General features: G+C 37.1%; 3 protein-coding genes across 4 annotated transcripts; 2 read left to right on the forward strand and 1 right to left on the reverse strand.

The window, feature by feature from the left end:
* The first annotated feature begins 490 nt into the window (after positions 1–490).
* On the forward strand, positions 491–4,831 carry LOC110688140 (mRNA-decapping enzyme-like protein). Its single transcript, XM_021864837.1, has 8 exons — positions 491–1,105; positions 1,180–1,220; positions 1,359–1,408; positions 1,891–2,035; positions 2,173–2,229; positions 3,127–3,253; positions 3,362–3,832; positions 4,393–4,831. Exons 1-8 carry the CDS (start codon positions 947–949, stop codon positions 4,447–4,449), a joined length of 1,107 nt encoding a protein of 368 aa, XP_021720529.1. The 5' UTR covers positions 491–946; the 3' UTR covers positions 4,450–4,831.
* A 391-nt stretch (positions 4,832–5,222) lies between these two features.
* On the reverse strand, positions 5,223–15,623 carry LOC110688139 (nicalin-1-like). Of its 2 annotated transcripts, XM_021864835.1 has the most exons (14): positions 15,197–15,620; positions 14,852–15,012; positions 14,438–14,541; positions 13,958–14,024; positions 13,146–13,238; positions 12,897–13,061; positions 12,524–12,664; positions 12,354–12,431; positions 11,870–11,982; positions 11,733–11,793; positions 9,958–10,125; positions 6,104–6,205; positions 5,902–5,991; positions 5,223–5,780 (listed from the first exon to the last, which is right to left on the reverse strand). In XM_021864835.1, exons 1-14 carry the CDS (start codon positions 15,465–15,467, stop codon positions 5,718–5,720), a joined length of 1,677 nt encoding a protein of 558 aa, XP_021720527.1. In that variant the 5' UTR covers positions 15,468–15,620; the 3' UTR covers positions 5,223–5,717. The 2 variants fall into 2 exon arrangements, with proteins under 2 accessions (XP_021720527.1, XP_021720528.1); XM_021864836.1 differs by lacking the exons at positions 5,223–5,780; positions 5,902–5,991; positions 6,104–6,205 and adding an exon at positions 9,327–9,691 and having other exon boundaries at positions 15,197–15,623.
* Positions 15,624–16,767: 1,144 nt separating this feature from the next.
* On the forward strand, positions 16,768–23,002 carry LOC110688141 (leucine-rich repeat-containing protein 40-like). Its single transcript, XM_021864838.1, has 10 exons — positions 16,768–16,986; positions 17,072–17,143; positions 17,243–17,335; positions 17,437–17,518; positions 17,630–17,686; positions 18,387–18,451; positions 18,533–18,628; positions 18,841–18,927; positions 19,062–19,142; positions 21,712–23,002. Exons 1-10 carry the CDS (start codon positions 16,888–16,890, stop codon positions 22,504–22,506), a joined length of 1,527 nt encoding a protein of 508 aa, XP_021720530.1. The 5' UTR covers positions 16,768–16,887; the 3' UTR covers positions 22,507–23,002.
* Positions 23,003–23,203: the final 201 nt, after the last annotated feature.

Genomic DNA, 23,203 nt, shown 5'->3' on the forward strand with positions numbered 1-23,203 from the left:
CGGAAATCAACACCGGAGCCGTATTAAACTTCGGAGGTGTCACCAAGGAAACCCTAACTTCGGTAACTCGCGGAATTGAAGCAAAAGACTCTGCCTAAATCAACATCGTAGTCGCCGTCATTCTCAACCAAAATCAACACCGGAACCGAATTAAACTTCCGAGTTCACCAAGGAAAATCTAACTTCGCCGCTTATGACCCTTTCTATAACTATTTTCCTATCGTCTAAGTTGAGAAAACACGACTTTCCGAATTTGCCCTTACTTTTGAGCGAAATTGGACAAGCGTGCCCTTTGAGTTACAATATTAGTATTTTTTTTAATAGTAAAATTACAATATTAGTTGGTTAGTTACTCAAATTGAGTAACTTGAATTTGCTTCTTTATACTTTCTTTGTTTTTTTAAGTGTCCCACTGGGAATTTTGGTACCATTCATTAAACATACTTTGATCAATGTTTGTGAATTATATATAAGAAAAAATATAGTTTTGTTTTGGTTGGAATTGTAAAATCTTGCGGGTACTATGGGGCACTAAAATAAAAACGGAGGGAGTATGTAATATTCATAAAAAGTTGTCAAATTTTCTTTTTTCTTTTTTTTTTTTTTTTGAAGGGAAGTTGTCAATTTATTAAGGTAATATTATGGTAATAAACTTGATTTAGTGATATTAAGGTAATAAACTTGATTTACAGCTTTCACCTACTAAGGTGATGATATTGTGAGGCGTGCTCCGTCTCATCGTCTGAAACCTGTTGAAAAGCTTGGGTTAAAAGTTAAAAGAGAGTACGCATTTTGGGAGCGAAACAGAACAAACGAGAGTCGAGAAAGAGAGGCAGATAACTGATTCATCAGTGTAATCTAATCTCAAAATAAAGCTAGGGTTTTGTGATTCATTGCAAAATCAAAAATAAAATTAGGGTTTTGTGATTCCATTAGAAATCAAAAGATGGCTCAAAGTGGAAAAGTAATGCCAAATCTGGATCAGAAGAGTACAAAGCTGCTTAATTTGACGGTTCTTCAGCGCATCGATCCTTCTGTTGAGGAGATTCTGATTACTGCTGCTCATGTTACGTTCTATGAATTTAACATTGAACTCAGCCAATGGGTAATCTTCTCTCTTTCTCTGTTTTCCGTCTCTCTCTTTTTTCCTCGCTTTTTATTTCTTTTGTCAATTTGCAGAGTCGCAAGGATGTCGAAGGCTCCCTTTTTGTCGTTAAAAGGTTTTTTTTTTTTTTGTTTTTTTTTTTTTTTTTTTTTTTTGTATTTTGCTATTTTTGAGTTATCATAATTTTGCTTTGCTTAGTGAATAACAAATTTTCATTGATTATTATTATTATTATGTTGTTTTTTTTGTTCAGGAACAAACAGCCTCGGTTTCAATTTATAGTAATGAATCGCCGAAACACAGGTTAAAGTTATTTTGAATCATTCTTTCAAATAAATATAAACTTTGTGTTAATTATTTTAATCAACAACTGAAGATGTTAAGGTTTGAAAGTATGCATTACCAGGCGTGCTTAAATAAGTGTGTTAAATAAAATGAATAATAGAAAGTAGACACTTTGATTGCTGCTTGGAAGGTTTTATCCTCATTATGACTTGCAGAAGCTTGAGTAGGTGACGCAATTTTCACACATGTTGAAACCAGAATCAGCCTTTGTATTTCCATGTTGCTGAAGCCATTAATCTGAGGCCTCTTATTTGAATGACAAATTGTCAAATACGACACCCCCTCCCCCCCTCCCAATTACTCACTACCCCCTCGAAAGAAGGATAGGCAGGCGGGAAAATGATTGTATTGATTGTTAGATATGTTTGAAATCGGTTTTTATGATTACGTTAATTTATAATGACTTGGAACTTGAAGAAGCTGTGTATTCAAATGTGCAGAAAATCTAGTAGAGAATCTTTTGGGGGACTTTGAGTATGAAATCCAGTTACCATATTTATTATACCGCAATGCTGCACAAGAGGTAAATGGTATTTGGTTTTATAATGCTCGTGAATGTGAAGAGGTGGCAAATCTGTTTGACAGGTATCTTTATGTCCCTAAGTCCAAAACTAGTAAAACTACAGCTTCAATAACATGAACTGGTTTTAGAACTTCATAATATAATTGATTAACATTGAAGATATCTTACTATGAATTGTGTCCTATGCTATTTCTTCCAGGATACTTAACGCTTATTCTAAGGTGCCCACTAAGCCCAATATAGCTCCATCTAAAAGGTAAATTTCATGTACATCTATGCTGTAATGTCGGATATTACAGTCATAAACTGCTTGCAACTTACAAGTGTCATACCCCTTTTTTCTATCTTGGGTACTTGGCTCCTTCTCTGTCTCTCCCTTGTAATTTTTGTTTGTCTAAGAGATAAAGAGGTCTAGACTGAACCCTTATAGATTATATCAAGTCAATTTGTTTTTTCTCGTGTTGGATAAATGATGAGAACTATATTATGGCTTGACGAGCATTGTTATAGTATCAAGCTGAGGTGACTTACCTTCTGTAGATACTACCTTTTATAAAGTGAGGTATATTACGTTTTGTACTAAGTCACAAAGGTGCAAATATCTTCAAACTGAAAGATGTAAAGTGGTACTACCCTGTCTAACTTATGGCCTGTAAATCATAACTTTGACCACTGAAGAGAGGAAGTGTATACACCATTTTCTCAGGGAGGTGTACTTTTCTGTCCTCAGTAAAGGCATGAGCTTGACCCTCTCCTCTTTCTACGTAGACAATAGTGATGATGAGAAGTATTGTTTTCTTTTTTTGGCTAAGGGAAATGGATTGTGTGGACATTTTTTCTTTAGGGAGGGGGGAAGACAACTGATTACCTTCTCTCAGGGCTTGGGGACTTTTAAAGAGGTGAGATTCAACCAGAGTAAAATATCCTGGAACTCAGGAAGTCAAAGTGCACATTATCTGTGCTACATCACTCCCTCCTCGTGTACATTATTATAGCTTGCTTTCAATTGAACAACTGTATAGTTGTGATTTTCTGTAACTAATTAAACCTCTATATTTGGCCCTCTTGTACTGAAAGTACATGTACATAGAAATGATGTTGTCTATATTGCTGGTCTGTTAAAGTTTGTTATAGCAAGTGTATTCTGCTGCAGTGAATTTGAAGAACTAGAGGCAGTACCAACCATGGCTGTTATGGATGGTCCATTGGAGCCTTTGCCGTCAACTACCACAAATGTTCATGATGCCCCTGATGATCCCGCCTTTGTGAACTTCTTCAGTGTATTTCTAAGCCTTTTTCTCTTCAGCTTGGGAAATTTGAATGATTTACAATCTAATGAAGGATTTCATTTGCTTTTTCTGTGACTGGTACTGATTTCATGTTTGCAGTCAGCTATGAATATGGGAAATCCTTCAATTTCTACAATTACAGGACAACTCCAGAAGCCTTCTGTAACTGCCATCCTTGCTAGTCGGCCAGTCAATATGCCTCCAATGGTTCCATCAGCACAAATAGCATCTAATGCTACCTTAACATCTGCTTCTTTGCTGTCTCTGCTTGATACATCAGAGCCAAACAGCAATAACAATTATTTGACAAATCTTGTTAAACCATCCTCCTTTTCTAGTCTTCCTCCTGCCACCTATCCATTTATGGCGCTGCCTGTTTCTTCATCTGTGTCAACTGCTCCTCCGCTGCACCCTCCTAATCTTCAACTTCCCTGTGTTGCTCCAGTCCACCAACCTTTTCCTCCCCCAACTCCACCCCAATCTCTTACTCCAACATCAGCTGCCTCTCCTAATTTTGGGCCAGTCGTAAGCAGAGAGAAGGTTCGAGAAGCTCTATTGTTGCTTATTCAGGTGGGTTTCAAATCTGTGTTTAATTGTGTATGGCTACGTCTATGATTTTTTTTTTTTTTTTTACAACAGCGGGGTCTATGATTATAGGTAACAGAATTTTTTACTTTAGCTTCAAGTTATGTGTTAGAAAATAGAGCCACGGCTTACTTGACATCTATGTTGATTTGAAAAATTCAATCCTTGGTACTTGTTTACTGGCTTCAGATCTAGTAAGTCCTATTTTACTATTTAAAGATATGTTGGGAGCCTTCCTTACTTGTCAATAAGATATGCGTTACTCTTTTTAAGTTTATGTGTTTGAGATTGAGCCTTCCCTTAAATTGCTTACATTTAGCTAAGAAAAGTATAAATTTCCTTAAATTATTACCTCTATTAAGTCTATATCTTATGGATTTATGGTCTAAGGGATATTTGTCATATTTATTTAGCTATTAAATTTGTTATTTGTTATCTGTGTATTAGGGTTTATTTCCATTCATTAATTTGTTACAAGTTGTTTGCCCTAGTTATCTTTTACTTGTTTGATATTTTATCACTAAAGATATCCTTCTATGATACAGGATGATCAGTTTATCGACATGGTGCATCGAAGGTTATTGAATGCTCACCACTCCTGAAAGTTGCAATTTCCATGCCCTCCCCCCCTCCCCTCCACTCCAAGGCTCCTAGTGTGCCCAAGTGTTGTGTATAGCAATTTCGTGGACGAGGTGGATTTGATGGGAGACATGGATGCTGTGTAAATTACATTACCCGAATTTATTACATTACCTTACCAAGCTGATGTTCTATATTTGTTTATGAACCAGATATGATCTCATGATCTACCCCCTCCCTACCCCTCCACTCTTCCAAAAAGAGGGAAAATATTTTAGTTAATTGTGTTGCATAGCATTTAATCCTCAAAAGCTCTGTAATATCAAGCAAGAAACTATTATTGACAAAATCGTACTTTATGAAAAGTAAATACAAGCAACAACTCACATATTACAACGCGATAAATTTACTATTTTACTGCTTCATTAAAGGAGGGGAAGGATGAATGGGATGGATAACAAATCTAAATGGCATTGCTAACTCGCTATTTAAAAAATTTGAGGTCAAAGTCTGTCGTGATAAAAATATAAAAAAATTAAAAAAAATCCATTCGTATCACGGACAATTTTTTTTAATTTTTTTTTAACTCGGTATTAGGTTTGAGACATTTCTCCTTTAGAAATCACCAACTGCACAATAACAGCACATTGTGATGTCATGCATCAGCTTTCATAGATTCCTACTACTACGTAGTTCACTAGTTTGATTTGCTATCCAGAAACTTGGCCAAGACTTGAATTATTATAATCTTGCTTGACCATACTTATACTGTATTCTTCATTTAAACCCAAACCTCTTTGAGGATCCAAGAAAAACACATCTTATAGATCAACTCTTCGTCAGTCATGACCAGATTCCAAGCTATTCCTGTAGTACAGATTAACATCGGACACAAACTTGGAGCCAGAGTTGAATTTCTGCTTCCTTGACAGGAAAAGAACAAGGAACCTTCTGTAAGAATTGTTAACAGAACAGACAGTGGAGGGTATTCAATTTGTAGACGGTAAAACCAAATGCTGTTCAAGTCATTACAACAAAACTTTTGCTTGGCAATAATGCACCAAGTCCTCATATATAGTGTTTTCTTTGTGAAACGACAAGAGATGGGAAGCCTCTTCCTATTTGTAGATGGATCTACAATCTACAAAAGCACCAGCAACAACAAATCTGCAACAGCAGCACTTATGGTTCAGGCTGGAGGAAAATGATATCAGTCTAGGCTGCAAGAAAAAATCGTTGCCTTTGAGTGTGCAACAAGCTTTACGATGTTCAACAGTTCCTTTTTGTAGGATTAGGCTGTTTTCACTTTCCGGGAAGGTGGTCTTCGAAATAAACTGATGAGATCATCGAGGCCCTGATTGGACAGATACAATAAGGTTAACAACAATGAATTAATGTCAAAGAGCCTGTAAAACACAACTATCAAGACTATTATCATGCATTTTTCAACATGGAAAATGAGAAAGGCTACTCGCCCTGGTTGTAATGACGAGGAAACTGAATAGCACTATCAAGTATGATCCCAGAACTAGCAACAACAGCAAATCGAATGTGACACTAGCCACCTGCAACAATCCAAATTAATTTAGTCTCATATAAATGGGGATAAATAACTGTTTGCATAGAAACCTAGGCATGGGAACAGCAACTGCTATACATTGACAATAGAAAGGACACCTGGTAAATATTCAGAGTGGCCTTTGCTGAATCATAGAAAGTGAAAATTCCATCAAGATTCTCATGTTGTAAATTCACCTCAGCTGTATGCTCTGCCAGTTCCTGCGAACAGAAGAGTAAATTAGTGGGAGGTCCTATTGCAAATATGTCACAGCAAATCAAATAGCATGCTCCTCACGCATATATACAAAGATGTAAATCTCAGATAGCAGCAGTTTCCAAACTATTGACGGAAAAAGCTTCATTCTAAAGGGTACACTGTTTGACAGGGTAATAGTAAAGCAGTAATACCTTTACTGTGAAGCTATCACATTTTTTACGACTATGAAGCTATCAGTGCTATCAAGAAATGTCTAGGTCACAGCATTTTGCTTTTTAAAAAATACTATGGGAACAAAAAACTCATGTAATAAGTCTCTAAACATTCCAAAGTCATATGTCCATTGGTAGGGAAAAAAATGTGAGCTGGATGGCAAACCCGAACAAACAGTGCCGAAATGCGCTTAGTGAAGCTAGTGGGTTGTGTCTCTCACTCACATTAGTTCTAGGCCTTGGTTACTTCACTATGCACAGCACACGATATGTGAGCTTTGCATAGTATGTGCTGTGCCAAACCCAAGTGCAAATAGAGTTGTATATCAGATTACACTACTTTAATGTGTAGTGCTCACTGTTCCTGTTCACTGTTCAATAAATGAACATGGACAAAAAGGATAGAAAGAGAGAGATGAGCAAACAGTAAGAGAGAATGAATTTCGTAACTAAGAGCACTTTAAACCTACTAATTCTAGCTAGTGGGTTGTGCCACACATTAGTTCCAGGCCTTGGTTACTTGACTTGGCACAGCCACGAAAAGTGAGCTTTGTAGTATGTGCCGTGCCAAACCTGAGTGCAAATAGAGAGGTGAGAGAACAGTTAAAAAAAAAAAAAGAAAGAAAGAAAGAATTTTGTAACTGAGAGCACTTTTTTTTTACACAAACTAAATGCAGTTTAAATCTACTAATTCTACCCATTACATTTAACTCTTTGGGTAAAATCTAGAGATTTTTGTATAGGTCATAAAATATAGCAAGACCTGAAGCTAATCTATGTGGATAAGAAAGAAAACTGTAAATAACATAGATAAGCATACCATAAACTCTTTCTGCATTTAAATATTTTATTTTTTAGAGTTGTTCACTAGTTTAAAAAAGGAAAGAAAAGGCACATAATGTGTAGTTTCCATTTTAGGAAAAAGTGGCACAAAATAAGCAACGGAGGTAGTAATTAATGTTTTAGAATCATTAGATGAAAAAGTTTGTAACTTCACTTATAATTATAGTCCCCATGCAATGTCACTGACCTAATCTCATAGTCAATGATAATGTCATTGATCTAACAATACACAACCCTAAATCTTTGTCCTAGCATCAATTAGAGAGAACAAATCAAAGGAGAGAGGGGACAAATAAAAGGAAATAAAAATACAATCTCTGTTTTAATGTTTTGTTCCGCTTACTTTTCAATTAGGTGTTTTACCTTCTTTTTTTTTTGGCGATTGTTCTACTCACTTCTACTTAAATGCAAAGTAAATTTTTGGCAAACCTCTTTATTATCTATCCCAACATTATTTACACCTTTCCACAATCTTTGCTGTTTTATTTACCCTTTTCTTATAGTTAACCACCTTTTCCTTATTGTCACTCACTTGCACTTGCATTGTTCGTAATGAGAGAGAGAGAGAGAGAGAGAGAGGAGGGAGGGAGGGAGGGAGGGAGAGAGAGAGGAGAGGGAGAGAGGGAGAGAGAGAGAGAGAGAGAGAGAGGAGAGGAGAGAGAGAGAGAGAGAGAGAGAGAGAGAGAGAGAGAGAGAGAGAGAGAGAGAGAGAGAGAGAGAAGAGAGAGAGAGAGAGAGAGAGAGAGAGAGAGAGAGAGAGAGAGAGAGAAGAGAGAGAGAGAGAGAGAGAGAGAGAGAGAGAGAGAGAGAGAGAGAGAGAGAGAGAGAGAGAGAGAGAGAGAGAGAGAGAGAGAGAGAGAGAGGAGAGAGAGAGAGAGAGAGAGAGAGAGAGAGAGAGAGAGAGAGAGAGAGAGAGAGAGAGAGAGAGAGAGAGAGAGAGAGAGAGAGAGAGAGAGAGAGAGAGAGAGAGAGAGAGAGAGAGAGAGAGAGAGAGAGAGAGAGAGAGAGAGAGAGAGAGAGAGAGAGAGAGAGAGAGAGAGAGAGAGAGAGAGAGAGAGAGAGAGAGAGAGAGAGAGAGAGAGTTTAGGCATCTGATACAATTTGTTAATTATTATTATGTAACACTTGGATTGTTCATTATTCTTGTTCTCGTGATTCTTGATAGATTCAGTATTTATAAGAAATAATGCATGCAAATGGTAATTGATAAATGCTGTAAGGGAAATTTCCAACATTCAATTGATAATTTGATATATATGTAGTTATATGTATCAAAATGGCAAACTTGCAAATTATAGCAATTTTTTATATAACACATTTGTGATTTAATATGACATATATGCTTGCATATATGATACTTGGTTTTGAGCATGTCACATTTTCTATTGATTAAAAGCTCCATCAGCAAATCTACTTGTATATCACACCTTTGCCGGTCTATAAAAATCATGGCACTCAACGTTGGGATTTGTCAATTGATATTTTAAAAGAAGAAGATTGTACTGCCTCTGATCCTTTAATTTTGTTACAATTACTATTTGCACAATTATTAAGGAGGGTAGGAGAGAGGGAGTAGAAGGGATAGTATTGTAAGTGGGGTTATGTATGGTAAAAAAAAAAATATAGGAAGTGTGTTGTAAATGAGGTTCATGTAAGAAAAAAATAGGAAAAGCAAACCTACTTGTGACTAAAAACCAAGCCCTAACAGATGGTCTATGCCTCCAACTAATTGATAAAAGGTAAACGTTGAAGATTTGAACCAGCCAAGTTAAGTTATGCTTGGGTATTTAGATGATAATAACAGAAGGTAAGTAATTCACTGATAGCAACATTATGGCTACCTGCTTACAAGAAGATAGAAGGTGAAGTCTCCCAGGCTGACCAAACAGTGGCAGCAGCTATTTGGCATTGCTAGTATATATCACAGGATGCGTCATGTGTGTGCTTCCAAGAGTTCCTACTGGGATCAGGTTGTTTAAAGATCTGACGGTCAATGCTAGGAATATGGAAAGATCTGCTCAGATACTAGTCATACTACTGGTCACACCAGATTCCCAGCTATAAAATCTATTTAATTCCCCTGTAATTTAACAAGGAAGGCAATAAGGTAGCAAAGAACTTAGCTCTTACAAATGTTGATTGATGCCTTTTCAAGACCTAACCAATGTATAAAAAGGACCAAGGCGCACCAATGTGTTTCAGAGCACCCTGTGCCTAAGGCGCACCTCAGTGAGGGTGAGGCGCATACAATAAACAATAAACAATAAACAATAAATAATAACTAAATAAAATTCTGAAAAATTGTTCTGCGCCATAGTGTGCCTAGGCGAGCCTCCATGCACCTTAGCTGTGCCTCATCAAAATCGCTTTGCCTGGACCACAAAAGGTGCATGACCCCTAACGACTTGCGCCGAAGGCGCGCCTTTTCAAACACTGGACCCAACAGAAGGAAACCACTACTACAAATTTATACGGAAACTAATTTGAATAATCCGCAAAATTTCAGGGATATATAATTTCACATGTCATACAAGAATCATAACATAAGAATATAGGTGAAGGAATAACAGAATATGGTAAGTCGTCTTATTAAAAGTATGTGCTTACCCTAGATATCAAGATATTTTTTTCATCAAAAACACTAAATTCATATGCACATATATAGTAAAACATAGAAAAATCACAAACAGCAGGCTCACCTTTCTAAGAGCATTAATGAATGGATCAGTTTTTGGAAGGAAAGGGGCAACTCGAGGTGTCCGTGATAAAAGGATTAACCATGAAGTAATGTAAGATGGATTGACTGCTAGGCTACTGTTTTCTGCAAAGATCTGAATATTCTTTTCTTCAAGCCCATATATATGCCTCTGCTCAAGAAAAAGGAAAAAAAAAAAATTCACATCAGTATGCTGGTGGTCACTCTAAAAATTATGAGAACAAAATTTGTATAATACAAATAAACAAGAACTAAGCTATAGAAAATAAGGATGGGCATAGGCTTAGACCCCAGGTGAAGAAAAAGCAAGGCAAAACAACCAAATTAACTTTAATGTGCATAGTCTCACACAACGCTACAGGTTAGCTATCAGATTCCTACAAAATAACAACATGCTCAGGCAAGACTGCTAACAATAGTCAAACGTGAAGCTAATGTTTGATAAATATCTGATGTCTACATGGAGCTAATGTTTGATTTTGATTCAACCTGTATTCCTGCACAACTTCTGTTTTTAACAGTTACAAGCTAGCCGCCAAGGACTGGATTATGAGTTACTAACTAACTATATAGATTTACAGTAATTACACTTAATGAGGACATGCATTAATTGGAACACTTTGTTAGGCAGCTACTACTTGAATGATGATTAAAATTCTTTGAATAATAATTAAGATTCTTGACTCAAAATTTTCCCACTATAAACACCCCCAAAATGTATTTTTAAATAAGAAATAAATAACAGGAATTATTTAAATTAAAAAAATTATTAGAGACCTCTGCATCAAAAAGTCCCTGCATCTTTCCACATTTCCTTTATCCTCCTTTATTTGGGATAGCTAAGGTCCTGGAGAAGGTAAAAGCCTATATGTGGATGGCTTGTTCTCTAGGCTCAACACCATTGATGAAATGATGATCTGCAAATTCAGCAGCCAAAATAATCATCTTTCCCTTGAGGTGTGTGTGCTTTGTCTACAGGGTCAACAGATGGGAAAACATCTTCTCTGGCTGCTTGTGGGAAGTCGTATCATGTATTATGGTCTCAAGTTAAATATGAAATTTCGAAAGAAAGAGAGGAAGCTCTTTCCTCGGTAGAAACTCGGAAGGGACTTTCTGGCCCAATCCTAAAATGGCATTTTTTTTTTTTAAAGGATAACTTGTCTTTTAGCTTTCATTTTATTACTTCTATTTCACAACATCACAGGCAAACAAAAGAGCCAGTTTGGTGGCAATCAATAAACTCGGGTAAAGGTGAACATAAGTACTGTACCAATGTTACATGGACTCAGGAACAAGTGTCAGACACGGACACATGTCCAAGTGTCTGATACGGTAAGCTCCAAAATTTTAGGACACAAGGACTCTGTCCAATATTTGGACACGGGTACAGGGACACGGCAATATGTCACTTAAATTTATATAAATAAATTACATATTACAAAAGTTTTAAAATTTTCATTAAGTCCACCCCTATTTTTTTTTTATTCTTTCCTCTGTAAATTCTCCTAATAAATGGCAATCTTCTTCTCTCCATCTTCTCTATATGGGCTATATCAACGGTGGTCTTCAAACAAGATGTGTTTTTCTTTCATGTTTCTCCTATTTTATCCTCTCCACTCTTAATGGAAGGGTCGGACACGTGTCCCGTGTCCGTGTCGTGTCGACACGGACACTTCGCGATTTTAGCCGTCCGATTAACATAGTACTGTACAGTAGCGCCACAAACCCACCAAATATAACTAAAAAGCATAGACTTACCGCAAGACTCTCTGCCACTAATTTGACGCCTCTGATAACAGCAGTTTCATCAACCAAATGCCTGTACAACAGTCAGCAATTATAGAAGGGGACCACTTTCAGAATGGACAGTTCACATTCCAGGAAGGTGGAGTTACCTGCTATCAGAAAGACCCCCAAAATTCTCCAGAAATTCAGGTGCAGAGGAGAGTCCTGAAAGCGTGGCTGCTGTCACTCTTAGCCTTGAAAATTGTTCATGCTCCCAAGCTACCTACAGCAAGACAAGAGGTTCAACAACGGGTCTAGGCACTGCATTGTAAAGGATAACCTAAAGACATATCCCTAGTTAACTGGCTTTTTGACCCATTGTGTGAATAATCTGACGTGGCCTTGACTGAAACTACAAACTGACAATATTCTTCTGTTTAATTACCATCCATATTGACAATAGGCCTAAGAAAAAAAAAACTGTCAAATTGTCACCACTCCAGAACCTTTTGACTATAAATTCTTTTTTGCTCATTCAATATTATTACAACAGACGATTCAAAGCAGCCATAGCCCATAGAGAATGGGAGTTTCTAATTTTATAAATCCCAGGTACATCCTTTATGGATATAACATCTTAGCAAACCAACTTACTCGAGGATTTGAGATGTTTATTTTCTTGTGCTTCAAACCAACCTTAACACCCAATTCTCCAGCAACATCAGAAAAATCCTGCAAAAAGGAGGAATTTTAAGCACTAAGACGTGCAGCAGAATTAAACAAGATTTTAGCTTAATGCCATGCTTAACACTCAATGTACTTACTTTGAAAATTTGCTTTACGTAAGCATTTTCTGGAGGTTTCGACACATGAAGCCACAATTCATTGTCCCATGAGCCAATACTATTCAAACAAATCGCATAATCAATACTCTCACGCATACGCTGGTCTAAGCTCCGAAGCCACTGTCAATTTAGATTGAAGGCCAAGATTAATGTTCAGACAACTGAAGTTTTTGACATAAACAAAAGAATTTGAATCATGGAATACGTGATGAGGAGAGACAGGAATTCAAGGATCAACAAAAAGGCAAATGTTGATGCTCTGAAGATACCAGAGTTGCTAAAAAGGAAACAAGAGTGATTTTGGAACTAGAAAGTGAGTTATATGGAAGATATGATCACCAAACTTAAGTACCTTTTGAGTTCCATTATAGTTGTAAGGTCCACCAGAAGTCAGCCCAAAAAGTAAGTTGTATCTTCCTCTTGTTTTTGGGTTTGAATACAAGGATGAAAATAGTCGCGCAATTTCCAAAAGTGCCACAACACCACTTCCATTACTGTCACTACCCACTGACAGTGCCTGTAAAAATTAAGTTAAGAGGTCTTCAAAACAGGACTTGGATGAGAATTCGAAAGTTTCATATATGACTATCATAGTACTCACTGGTGCAGCCCCAAATGTATCATAAGATGCAACTATAGCAATTGTTGGAATTTGGTTGGAATCTCCTTCCAGCTTCAATCCTGGCAACCATCCCTGCAGCGCCAAGAGCTATTTAACAATAAAAAATAACTAGAATATGCAAGCATTAAGGCTCCATTTGATTCGATGTAACACATTTTCAAGGAATTCCTTTTGTTTATTTCCTTACAAGAAAAGTATAGAGAAATTAAAAATAAAAAATAGGGGTGGAAAGGTGAGGATATTTGAGAGGAAAGTAAAAGGGAGGTAAAGATAGGGGAGGAACAGGTGGTTTCCCTTCTTTTGTAAAGGAACATGTTTTCCAAAATTGAAGTATAATTTTCCACCATTGAGAAAATTTTCCATTCCTTTATGAAATAAACAAAAGAAAACGAGGGAAAATGGAAAAATCATTTTCCATGAAAACATTTGAAATCAAACCAAACATACCCTAGATGTCATGTTTCATCAGATAGATAAGGTTCCACAAGAAGGGAGCAATTGGTAAAATTAGTAGGCTAATCCATGTCGAATGCCACATAAGTTTAATTGTCATAATCACCATGCAGTTTTAATATTTTTGAATCAAAAGCAGGCTACTAACTACATTTAAAAAAAAGTCTTAAACAGGTACAAAATAACTGCTTGCATGAAAAAGACATACACCGGAGACCAGATTAGCCCATAGATAATGTTAGATAATGTTACATGATCAATGAATCTTGGAAAAATGATTGACTGCAAAACTGAATGAAGATCTCTAGGCAATATTACTTAGCAACCTAGGAGTTTACCTGAATGTTTGTAATGCTGGGAGAAGAAACCTTCCTTGCTTCCGATGTTGAAACAACAAGCTTGTACCTGAAATATTCCGTCAAAAGGCGGCTCAGGAGATATTTGACTAGATAACAAAGAGAAAGGTGGAGGAAGAGTAAGAGTTCCGGTTCTTGCTAAGAAAGAAAATGAAAAGGCATCCATGAATGAAAGTCACCAAATTATCAGGCAGTAAAAAGGAACGGTTCTCCCATGTCAAAAGACAGCAAATAAAATATCTACAAAGCACTGAAAGAAAATCAAATTATGCAAAAAAAAATTATACAACAGGCAGGTTCTCAATATAGTAAAGCTACAATTGCTTAATAGGAATAATTCAGTGAAACTGGCAAATTTAATACTACACAAAAAGGATCAGCATCCAGAACAAGGTCCCCTAAACCTACTTGCTGGAAAAGGAGCTTCAAAAGAAAGGCACAACAGAAGAACAATAGACTCACCCGCCAGTAGTTGCTGTGGCCGGCTGGCCAATCACATCATTTCGTTTAACATCAGCCAGCACAGCCTTGATGTGCTCATCCTCAAAGGCAAAATAGACAGGATACTGCATAAAATGAAACACAATAAGCTCTGGAAGATTCTGCGATTGATTATCACTTTTTCCTTGATGCACTTATAGTAAAACAGAAACATAGATGCCTTTAAAATCTCAGGATTCAGAAACATATGGCCAGCATGTAGTAAGCCCAAATGCGAAAAAATCTAAAACAATTTATTCTTTAAAATTGCAGATAGATATAGGCATATATGAACATAGTAACATATCGAATACATATACAGTATAATCATTTAAAACATCCTTTTGAAGTGATCATATGCACAACAATGAGAGTGATGATTATTTGTGAACTCACAGGTATGTTGGCATGCACCAGCAACCTTTCCAACAGCACCAATTTGTCTCTCGTTTCGGAGTTGTGATCAGCATCCGGTTTGCTTTCTTTATTTTCGGAATGGAAAATTGAAGGCAGCAAAAACAACAGACCGCCTAGGGGCTGTTTCCGGTCAATGTAATCTGCATTGATACCCTTTAAAGCTTAGAATTGAGTATTTAAAGGTTGAGTTAAAAGCACTTCACAGCCAGAGAAGCAAAGGTAATAATAAAAACAGCATTCGACTATGATATCATATCATTGGTAACACATGACACGACACGACACAACACGAGACGAGGTCAAACTAAGAGCAAATTGATAAACCTTTAACGGAGGAAACATTAAGGTCGGCAATTGGAATGATGACAACAGTGCGAGAGAGATCCGCATTAGGAGCGGTGAGAGAAGAGCCAGCGTGATGATTAAGATTAGCAATACGAGATCCGAAAGGTGCCCCGGCGAGATCGTACTGTATGAGACGGTATACGTCGACAGCGGTGGCGGCATCTCCGAGCTCAACGCAGGCTAGCACCACCAAACACAGTGCGATCACTGAGCTCAGTATTTCTAGTTTACACTCTCCCCGCCTCTCCATTACTAGATGGAGATCCAGATACAGATTCAAATCTTAGGGTTTCTGTGCTTCGTCTCGTCCCTTGACTTTACTTTACTAATCTATTTGCCCAACTGCTGGAACACTTCGTTAGTTGCAAAGTAGTAGAGTACCACTTCTCCGTGTTACTTTTATTTTTTTTCCAGGTAAGACGAAGGGTTGTACTGAGCCAAAATATCTCGGCTAGTTTGGACCAGGTTAACGGGTTAGACAATTTAGGATAGTGGGAAATGGTAAGGAAATTTCTTTCCCTAATTGTCATTAGTGGGGACTTTCGGTGTTAATATTAACTTACGGTTGGATATTCGTTAATGTTATTCTTTAAGTACCCTATACCCAATACATTCTACGATAAAAATATGCCCATTATATAATTAAAATTTTTTTATCAAAACTCACTTTGTGACTTTAGGGTAACAAGTTTGAGTTTCATTAACTACATTTGTTTTCTCACCTGGTTCAGTAGGATCCTTCCTAATCTAACCTTTACCCATGACCTCCAAAAATAAATAAAGGAAAAAAAAAACACTTTTTTTCTCAACTCCTTCCCTTGACACCCTTCAATCCCTTACCGGCTAAAAGTGACCCCCTTTCCCCTCGGGCAGTCAGCCCCCTTCCCTTCTCCATACTAGTTAATAGTGGTTGAAGGGAATTGGGAGGATCCATTTTGCCTCAATTGTTTGAGAGATTTGGAAGGAAAATGGAAGATCACCTTCTCTCTCCTCTCATCTCCTTTCCCTTCCCTCCTTTTCCTTCTCCGGCCTCCTTTTCCCTTCACTATTGTTATCCAAACATGGTCGGTCAACCCACTTTCTCTTCTCTTCACACCTCCTTACTAGCCACTAGTGGCTTATTACCTCCTTACCTCTTTTCTTCCCCATCACAGTAGCCTCCTTCTCCACATCGACCCACTTACAAACTCATAACATCCCTTCAAAACCTCCTTGAAACCAATCCACCTGCCTAAAAGCCACAAACAAAAGCCAAGGTTTCGAGGGTGGGTTTACTAGTGGTTTCAAAGGTGGTTTTGATGGAAGTGGGGTAGGTTGGGTTTCCAGTGGTTTTAGGAGGAAGGGGGTTTATTTCAAAGACAGTGTAGAGTTTTGCTTATTAAAATATACCTCGATTTGACACATGCAAAATGATTTTTTTAGTCAATTTTGACTTAAAACGTTCCCTCTAGAACAAAAATTAGATTTCATTGTTGATGATGATCGAATAAAATTGTTGATTTATTTACGAAAATGTCACGTAATAGAACAAAAAATTTTATCCGACACAAGGTCATTCTTTTGCCGTGAAAAAAAAAAAAAAAGGAAAAGACTGTAATAGGTAGGGTTTTAGAATAGGGTTTATGGTGAGGGCAGGAAGAAGAAGAAGAGAGGAGAAAAAAGAGTGAAACATGGGTGAGTTGAGGAAGGAGGACATCCTTAGAGACAACAACAGTGATAAGTCCGACTCCATAACCTCACTATCTCTTACTCATAAAGCACTCTCATCTGTACGGACACCAATCTCCCGTATCTTCAATTTGGGGTTATTCCATTTCGTATTTTCGTCTAATCAAATTCTTCAATTGGTTTCAGGTTTCTTGCTTAAGCGATTTCAACAAACTCCAGAGACTTGACCTCTCCTTCAACAGTTTAACTTCACTCAAGGTTTATTACATCATATATATATACATTTTAATTGTTATTCGACATCACTTTTTTTTTTTTTTTTTTTTACCTTCTGATTTCCAATTGCAATTTTTGTAGGGTTTGGAGTCGTGCTTCAACTTGAAATGGTTATCCGTGCAACAAAACAAGCTTCTCAACTTGAATGGCATCCAAGCCCTCACTAATCTCGCTGTAATCTTTCTTTCTACTGCTTAATCATAGAATCCTTTTTGTACTACTTAATTGCCTTTTTTAATTTACCTTTTTTTTTTCCGTGTATTCTGGTTAATTAGGTGTTTAATGCTGGAAAAAATAAACTTAAATCTATGGACGAGGTGAAAAATCTCGTTAAATTACGTGCTTTGATATTAAATGGTGAGTTCTTACATCTCAATCAACTTTTGATTTAACTCATTTTGTCCAAGAATATTCAAGGAACGAAGGAATGTATCTTCAATTGCTTCTTTCTCTCTACATTTTTTGCAGACAATGATATTGGATCAATTTCTGGCCTTGACCAACTAATTGAACTGAATACTCTTGGTAACTTTCGGTTGCCCAACCATTTATCTGCTTCATGGATAATATATATTCTGTTATAGCACAGTATCCTAATTCCGTAATGTGATTTTGTATTTTGCCTTGTTTTCTTGTGTTGTTGCTTTGGTTTTGTTTCTTTAAGTCTGTCATATCATATTCCAATGTCCCTATGATGACTCCTCCAGGTCTCATTTCCTGCTGCCTTATGGTAGATGTGAAGATAGGAGTATTACCGGGCGAGTCACTTTAAATCTGTTAGAGGGGGATTTGAGGTAGCTAAGAGAGGGTTAGAATTGTAAGGGAAGGCCGTTATTGTGATAAGAAGGGAAAATTGGAAGAGAGAGAGAGAATCATTGGGATTGCGTGATGCAGTTTTCTGTTTGGGAAAGAACTAAGCCTCTTGAACTCTTAGATTGGTGTAACCAACCATTCATTCATCTATCAAAATTTCCACTTTATTACATTTTTTCCCTGCTTAAAATCTGATAATTGCTTAATTACTCCGTTTATGCTTCATCTGTTAACCTGATTTATTACAGTCCTGTGTCAGTCATTGGGATATCTAGATAAATTTGGTGTTTGCTTTGCTTTATTGCAATGATTTTACTGACGCTTGCCTTTTTGTCATCAATATCAGTTTTAAACGAAAAATATGACTAATGAACCAAGTTTCCTATACTTGGCCTGTTTATCTTCATTGTAGTTCTATCTCGAAATCCAATCCGTACAGTAGGCAATTCACTGGCCAAGCAGAAATCGATTGTAAAGGTGAGCAGATTTAAATACAAATTTATATCATATCAGAGCATCCACTAGGCTAGGTTGTAATTATCTTACGTGGCACTTCAGATTTCTCTCTCTAATTGCCAACTAGAAGATATTGACAATTCAATCAAGGCTTGCACTGGACTTCAACAACTGCGCCTTGCTCATAATGATATTAAGGTGTATGCTTGACTTCTTGTCTCTTCCAGAGTTTTAATTCAACCATTCCTATGCCTATATATATGTTTCTTGCTAAGTGGAGTTTGTATGGGGTTGCTACAGTATGTTTATCTTTATATTATTCTGGATTCACTTTATCTTCTGTCCTAATTAATTTAGTTAGAATGCACACTATTACTTACCATTTTGCATCTCATATTCTCTTTGGACAGACTCTTCCTGAGGGGCTGGCTTATAGTAAGAAACTCCAAATTCTGGACTTAGGAAACAACATGATTTCAAGGTGGTCTGACCTGGAGGTATGCATCCCCCCCTTCCTTTTTTTTTTCTCTCTTTCTGTCTCTCTCTCCCTCTTTTTATTTATTTTTTAATTTTTACATTGTCTTCTTGAGTCATTTGTGATATCTGGATCATGGTTTTGGCACATTTGCAGGTACTTTCTTCATTGCATAACTTGAAAAACCTTAACCTACATGGAAATCCAATAGCTGAGAAGGCCAAGCTCATAAAAAAGGTAATAACACTTTTTTCAAAGTCTTTAGGAATGTATGTTTGCATTCGCAGAAGCCACTTACTCTATGGATATTTATGGGCCCAGTTGGGTGAATAAATAATTTGGAAAAACGTGATTTACCTAGTACATGGGTTGTGTGCTGCACTTGGTTAATGTGGATCTTGTCATCTTGATGAACCCTTTAGATGGATTGAAGGATTTATGCGAAATAAATGGTGATTCGATGGATCTTTGTAAGAAGCATACTTAGAATCATCGGTCCATCAAAATGCTTCCACCGTACTGATTTTTTCTTCCTCTTGCAACTCACTTTGGTCTCCTTACTAGAAGCACCAGAAGATCTTTTTTTTTTTCATTTTAATTTCCCTCTCTAATACATCATTATTATCCACGTCTGCAGTCTCATCAAAACTTGATGGCTTATTCTACAAGACAAAATCCATAAAAATAATAAAATGAACACTACAATTTACAGCATAATGTAAATAACAGCAGCATAATTTTGCTGGAAACCTAAATTCAAACACGAAGAGGGCCAGTGGTTAATGAAATGCAAAAGCCTTTGACCCGGTGTTGCCTTGTTTTTATGCTTGTGTTGTTAGAACTTTATAGATATTGTGTCGTTGCATGCATATTAGCACCTCAAACTCACCAGGCGCTATAAGGAAAAACTCGATATTCGATCCCGCTTGTTCCTGACATGACTACTTGGCTATTACAAGCCATGATCACCCCACTTTCTCATCAAGAGGCGTGAGCGCACCTTGAAATGCAGACAATTGCTTGTGTTGCTTTGTGCTCACAAGCACCATTTTCCTTGCGTCCTCGCAGTCGAAAGGCAAGAGTGCGCCTTATGATCCGCTTTTAAAACACTCAAACCGCGACATTTAGCCTACGACACATGTTCTTGGGGGTCTTATTGTAAGACGACAGTCGGGCTGCGGGCGCGTGCATTACTTCTAGATAATGGCTTAGAGGCATTTATAAATCCAAGAATTTCACCTCTTAATCATCAATCCAACAATAGGTGTTCTAAAATTACAAATGTTGACAAAGAAAGGATAAATTTAATTTAATACTTTGAAATAGAAAACCTTCCACATAAAATGTTCTTCTAGTAATAAATTACTTGACTCTTTCAACCAAAGAATCTTCTCCCTTTTCACTCTCTTCTTCACGAACAATTTTTCTCCTATTTTCGTGCTCTTTCACATATATTTAAGTGTATTTTGTGAATTTCACTATTGCTGCGTGTAACGCTTTCATGGTCTGTTGAAAGGCATAATGGGGATAAGAGTAACGAAAAAGGGAGTAATAAGATTGCTTAAATTATTATTTATGCATTGAATAGGTGAAAAGGGGGGAAAATAAGAAAAGAGAGAAAAATTAGGGAAATTTCTGAAAGTGAAGTGCATGTGAAGGGACAAACGATTTCCGATCAATGTTATGGCCTAATGGTCTCCAGGTGCAACTTAAGTAATCATATGCTGCTGGTGAATTTTCTTTCTTTAAAATACCAATTTGGTTGATTGGTCATGGTTCTTAGAGGTTGAACCTTGTGGCAATGATATTAACGTCTAGGTTACCAACATTGCTCCAATGCCTAACATGAACCCTCTTAGTCAGTTAACAAAAGCTCAAAAAATAAGACCAAGTCAATAGCCAGAAACCTGATTATAGAATGTTCAAATGGAATAAATCAAATAGCAAATAATGTTTACAAACTAGATATGAATCCTAATATGCGCCTTTTGCCCTTTAAGACATAGACAGTTCTCGCGTACAAGTAGGGATAGCAATGGGTCGCACTCGGAGCGGATTATTCTAAATCCGACTCCAACTCTACAGGAAGTTGGAGGCTAAATCTGATTCCGACTCCGACTCCGATCCGACTTTAACATCTTGTCTCCAACTCCGATCCGACTCGACTCCAAGTTTTTTTTTCGGTTATTCGATATACTTTTTTTTGTAGGATCCGACTCCAACTCTCTTCTGACTTAGAGTCGGATTATTTTAACGGAGTCGGACTCAGATTAATTTTTTCTAGGACTTGGAGCGGATTTTTTTCCCTCGGATCGGGGTGGAGTAGGGTCGGATCTGGACTGGATTGCCATCCCTACGTACAAGTTAGCCACAACACATCCTGGTCTCATGATTGCTCTAGAGAGTAAGTCCACCATTACTCTAATAAGAGGTGGCTTCCCCCCTCCCCACACCGCCCGACCCAATCACGTGAGATTAATCAAGTGCGTACTGCTCACACCACCTAAACTTGGGCTATGAAACTCATCAAGGATATAACATCCAACCTCAACTTCCGCAGCATATGCAACGCTAAGGGACATAACATACAAAAGTGCTCATGCAATCAAACGTTTATCGAATTACTAAGTATATATTCACCAATTGATTTCGTTTGACCCATTGTTAGTTTTGGATTGATTATATGATCACTGGTGCTTCTGATGCTTTTAATATTATCTATTGTTGCAAGCTTCTTCTGTGGTTCTAGTTCTACTTGATGTATATTGAGAAATTGATTGTTTTGGGAAAAAAATATTGATTGCAGGTTAAAAAGTTAGTTCCCAGTTTGGAGATACTCAACTCTAAAAAAATGGATATGTTGAGCTCTAAGAATGATCAGAAAGTTGAGAGTGCTATGATTAGTGTAGGAAATGAGCTTAAACGTTCGAAGAAAAAGGATAATGATGTGAAGCATTGGATTACTAATTCCAACAACAGTGTAGATGCCAATTCTGATAAACAGGTGAACCAAAAAGGGGTTAATAATGACCATAAGCTTGCAAAGGCTGGAGTACTTGAAGACGATAGCTACTTTATGGCAGAGAAGTCTAGCGGAAACTTAAATTTAGAACTCAATGCCAATGTATATAATGAGAAAGAACATTCATTTGGCAAGAAAAGAGATCAGAAAACTTCTAGAAAAGCTAAATCAAGTGAAGTTGCTGAAGGGGAGCCTGATCTGGCACATATTGTTAGTAAGAAGGATCATAAGAAAAAGGATAAGCATGTGGAGAAAGAAGATCAAGTGCTAAAGGCTGACAAAACTATGAATGATAAAAGATCAAAAAGAAAGGTAGAACATTTGGATGTTATTGATGATAAGGAAACTCCATTTGCAGAGCTTTTAACTTATGATGCCACAGAGAGTATGAATCCTAATGACGGGCAAAGAAGAGGCAGCCAAGGTGTTGGGAAGTTTGACACAAATAGTGCTCTGGTTACTTATCCAGCAAAGAAAAAGAAAACCAAGAATCAAGGTGTTGAAGCTTCTGTGTTTCAGTCCTTGACGCCAGAATTTGGACTGGGCGGGCCATCAGCATGGAATGATGCTGAAGAGTGACTGGTGAAATTGTCCAAGCAATAGCTATTTGTTCTGTTGCATCTGTTGAGGCCAAGCTCTATTTGAAACTAATTGTCATCGTCTTTTCTTGTTGGTCCATTCCAGTATCACTTGTATCATTTGCTCAGCTCACTCAGCTAAAAGATCTTGCCTACACTGAAGTTGCAGATACTTCAGCTGTAGAATTTAATTGTCTGCTTTTATTGTGCTCAGTTATTAATTGAACCAAACTGTTTTCATATCACTATAGAGGTCAGTTATATGATCTGGTAGTTTCTCTCCTGGATCTTTCTTTCCATCCTAGTTGGTGTTATCTCGGCTAATACCACTTGTCAGATATGTCTTTTGATCGAGAAAGGGTTAAGTTGATTTAGTGATAATAATGAAAAATGAGATGTAACAAGTGCTTCCATATATTTAGATCTTATCAATACCCAGGAGAAAGCACTTGCAAATTTGCATTTGATACTGTCCCTGGAGAAAAGGAAGGCTTGCACCTCTTGCAAATCTCTCGTTTTATAATGTTACTCTTACTCGTACTAAATGTCCTTATGAAGAATGTGTAAATTTGTTTTTCACCTGCTTTTAATAAAGCGCAGAGTATACCAGTTGGTTTTGAAATTGTGAAGCGGAATGCTTCCTAGCTCAATAGTTCCTCAGACCATAATAGTTAATACATACGCTGCCATATAAAGTG

The sequence above is a fragment of the Chenopodium quinoa genome, unplaced genomic scaffold, assembly GCF_001683475.1.
Source record: "Chenopodium quinoa cultivar QQ74 unplaced genomic scaffold, ASM168347v1, whole genome shotgun sequence".
NCBI lineage: Eukaryota > Viridiplantae > Streptophyta > Magnoliopsida > Caryophyllales > Amaranthaceae > Chenopodium > Chenopodium quinoa.

Excerpts from the sequence above, each read along its gene's own strand:
- LOC110688141 (XM_021864838.1), top strand. The coding sequence starts at position 16,888 with ATGGGTGAGTTGAGGAAGGAGGACATCCTTAGAGACAACAACAGTGAT. Across the intron at positions 16,987-17,071 it reads CTCATAAAGCACTCTCATCT|GTTTCTTGCTTAAGCGATTT; the intron begins GTACGGACACCA and ends AATTGGTTTCAG. Across the intron at positions 19,143-21,711 it reads AGGCCAAGCTCATAAAAAAG|GTTAAAAAGTTAGTTCCCAG; the intron begins GTAATAACACTT and ends TATTGATTGCAG.
- LOC110688139 (XM_021864835.1), bottom strand. The coding sequence starts at position 15,467 with ATGGAGAGGCGGGGAGAGTGTAAACTAGAAATACTGAGCTCAGTGATC. Across the intron at positions 15,013-15,196 it reads TAATGTTTCCTCCGTTAAAG|ATTACATTGACCGGAAACAG; the intron begins GTTTATCAATTT and ends GTATCAATGCAG. Across the intron at positions 14,542-14,851 it reads TGGTGCATGCCAACATACCT|TATCCTGTCTATTTTGCCTT; the intron begins GTGAGTTCACAA and ends CATTTTATGCAG.
- LOC110688140 (XM_021864837.1), top strand. The coding sequence starts at position 947 with ATGGCTCAAAGTGGAAAAGTAATGCCAAATCTGGATCAGAAGAGTACA. Across the intron at positions 3,254-3,361 it reads CCTTTGTGAACTTCTTCAGT|TCAGCTATGAATATGGGAAA; the intron begins GTATTTCTAAGC and ends TCATGTTTGCAG. Across the intron at positions 3,833-4,392 it reads CTCTATTGTTGCTTATTCAG|GATGATCAGTTTATCGACAT; the intron begins GTGGGTTTCAAA and ends TCTATGATACAG.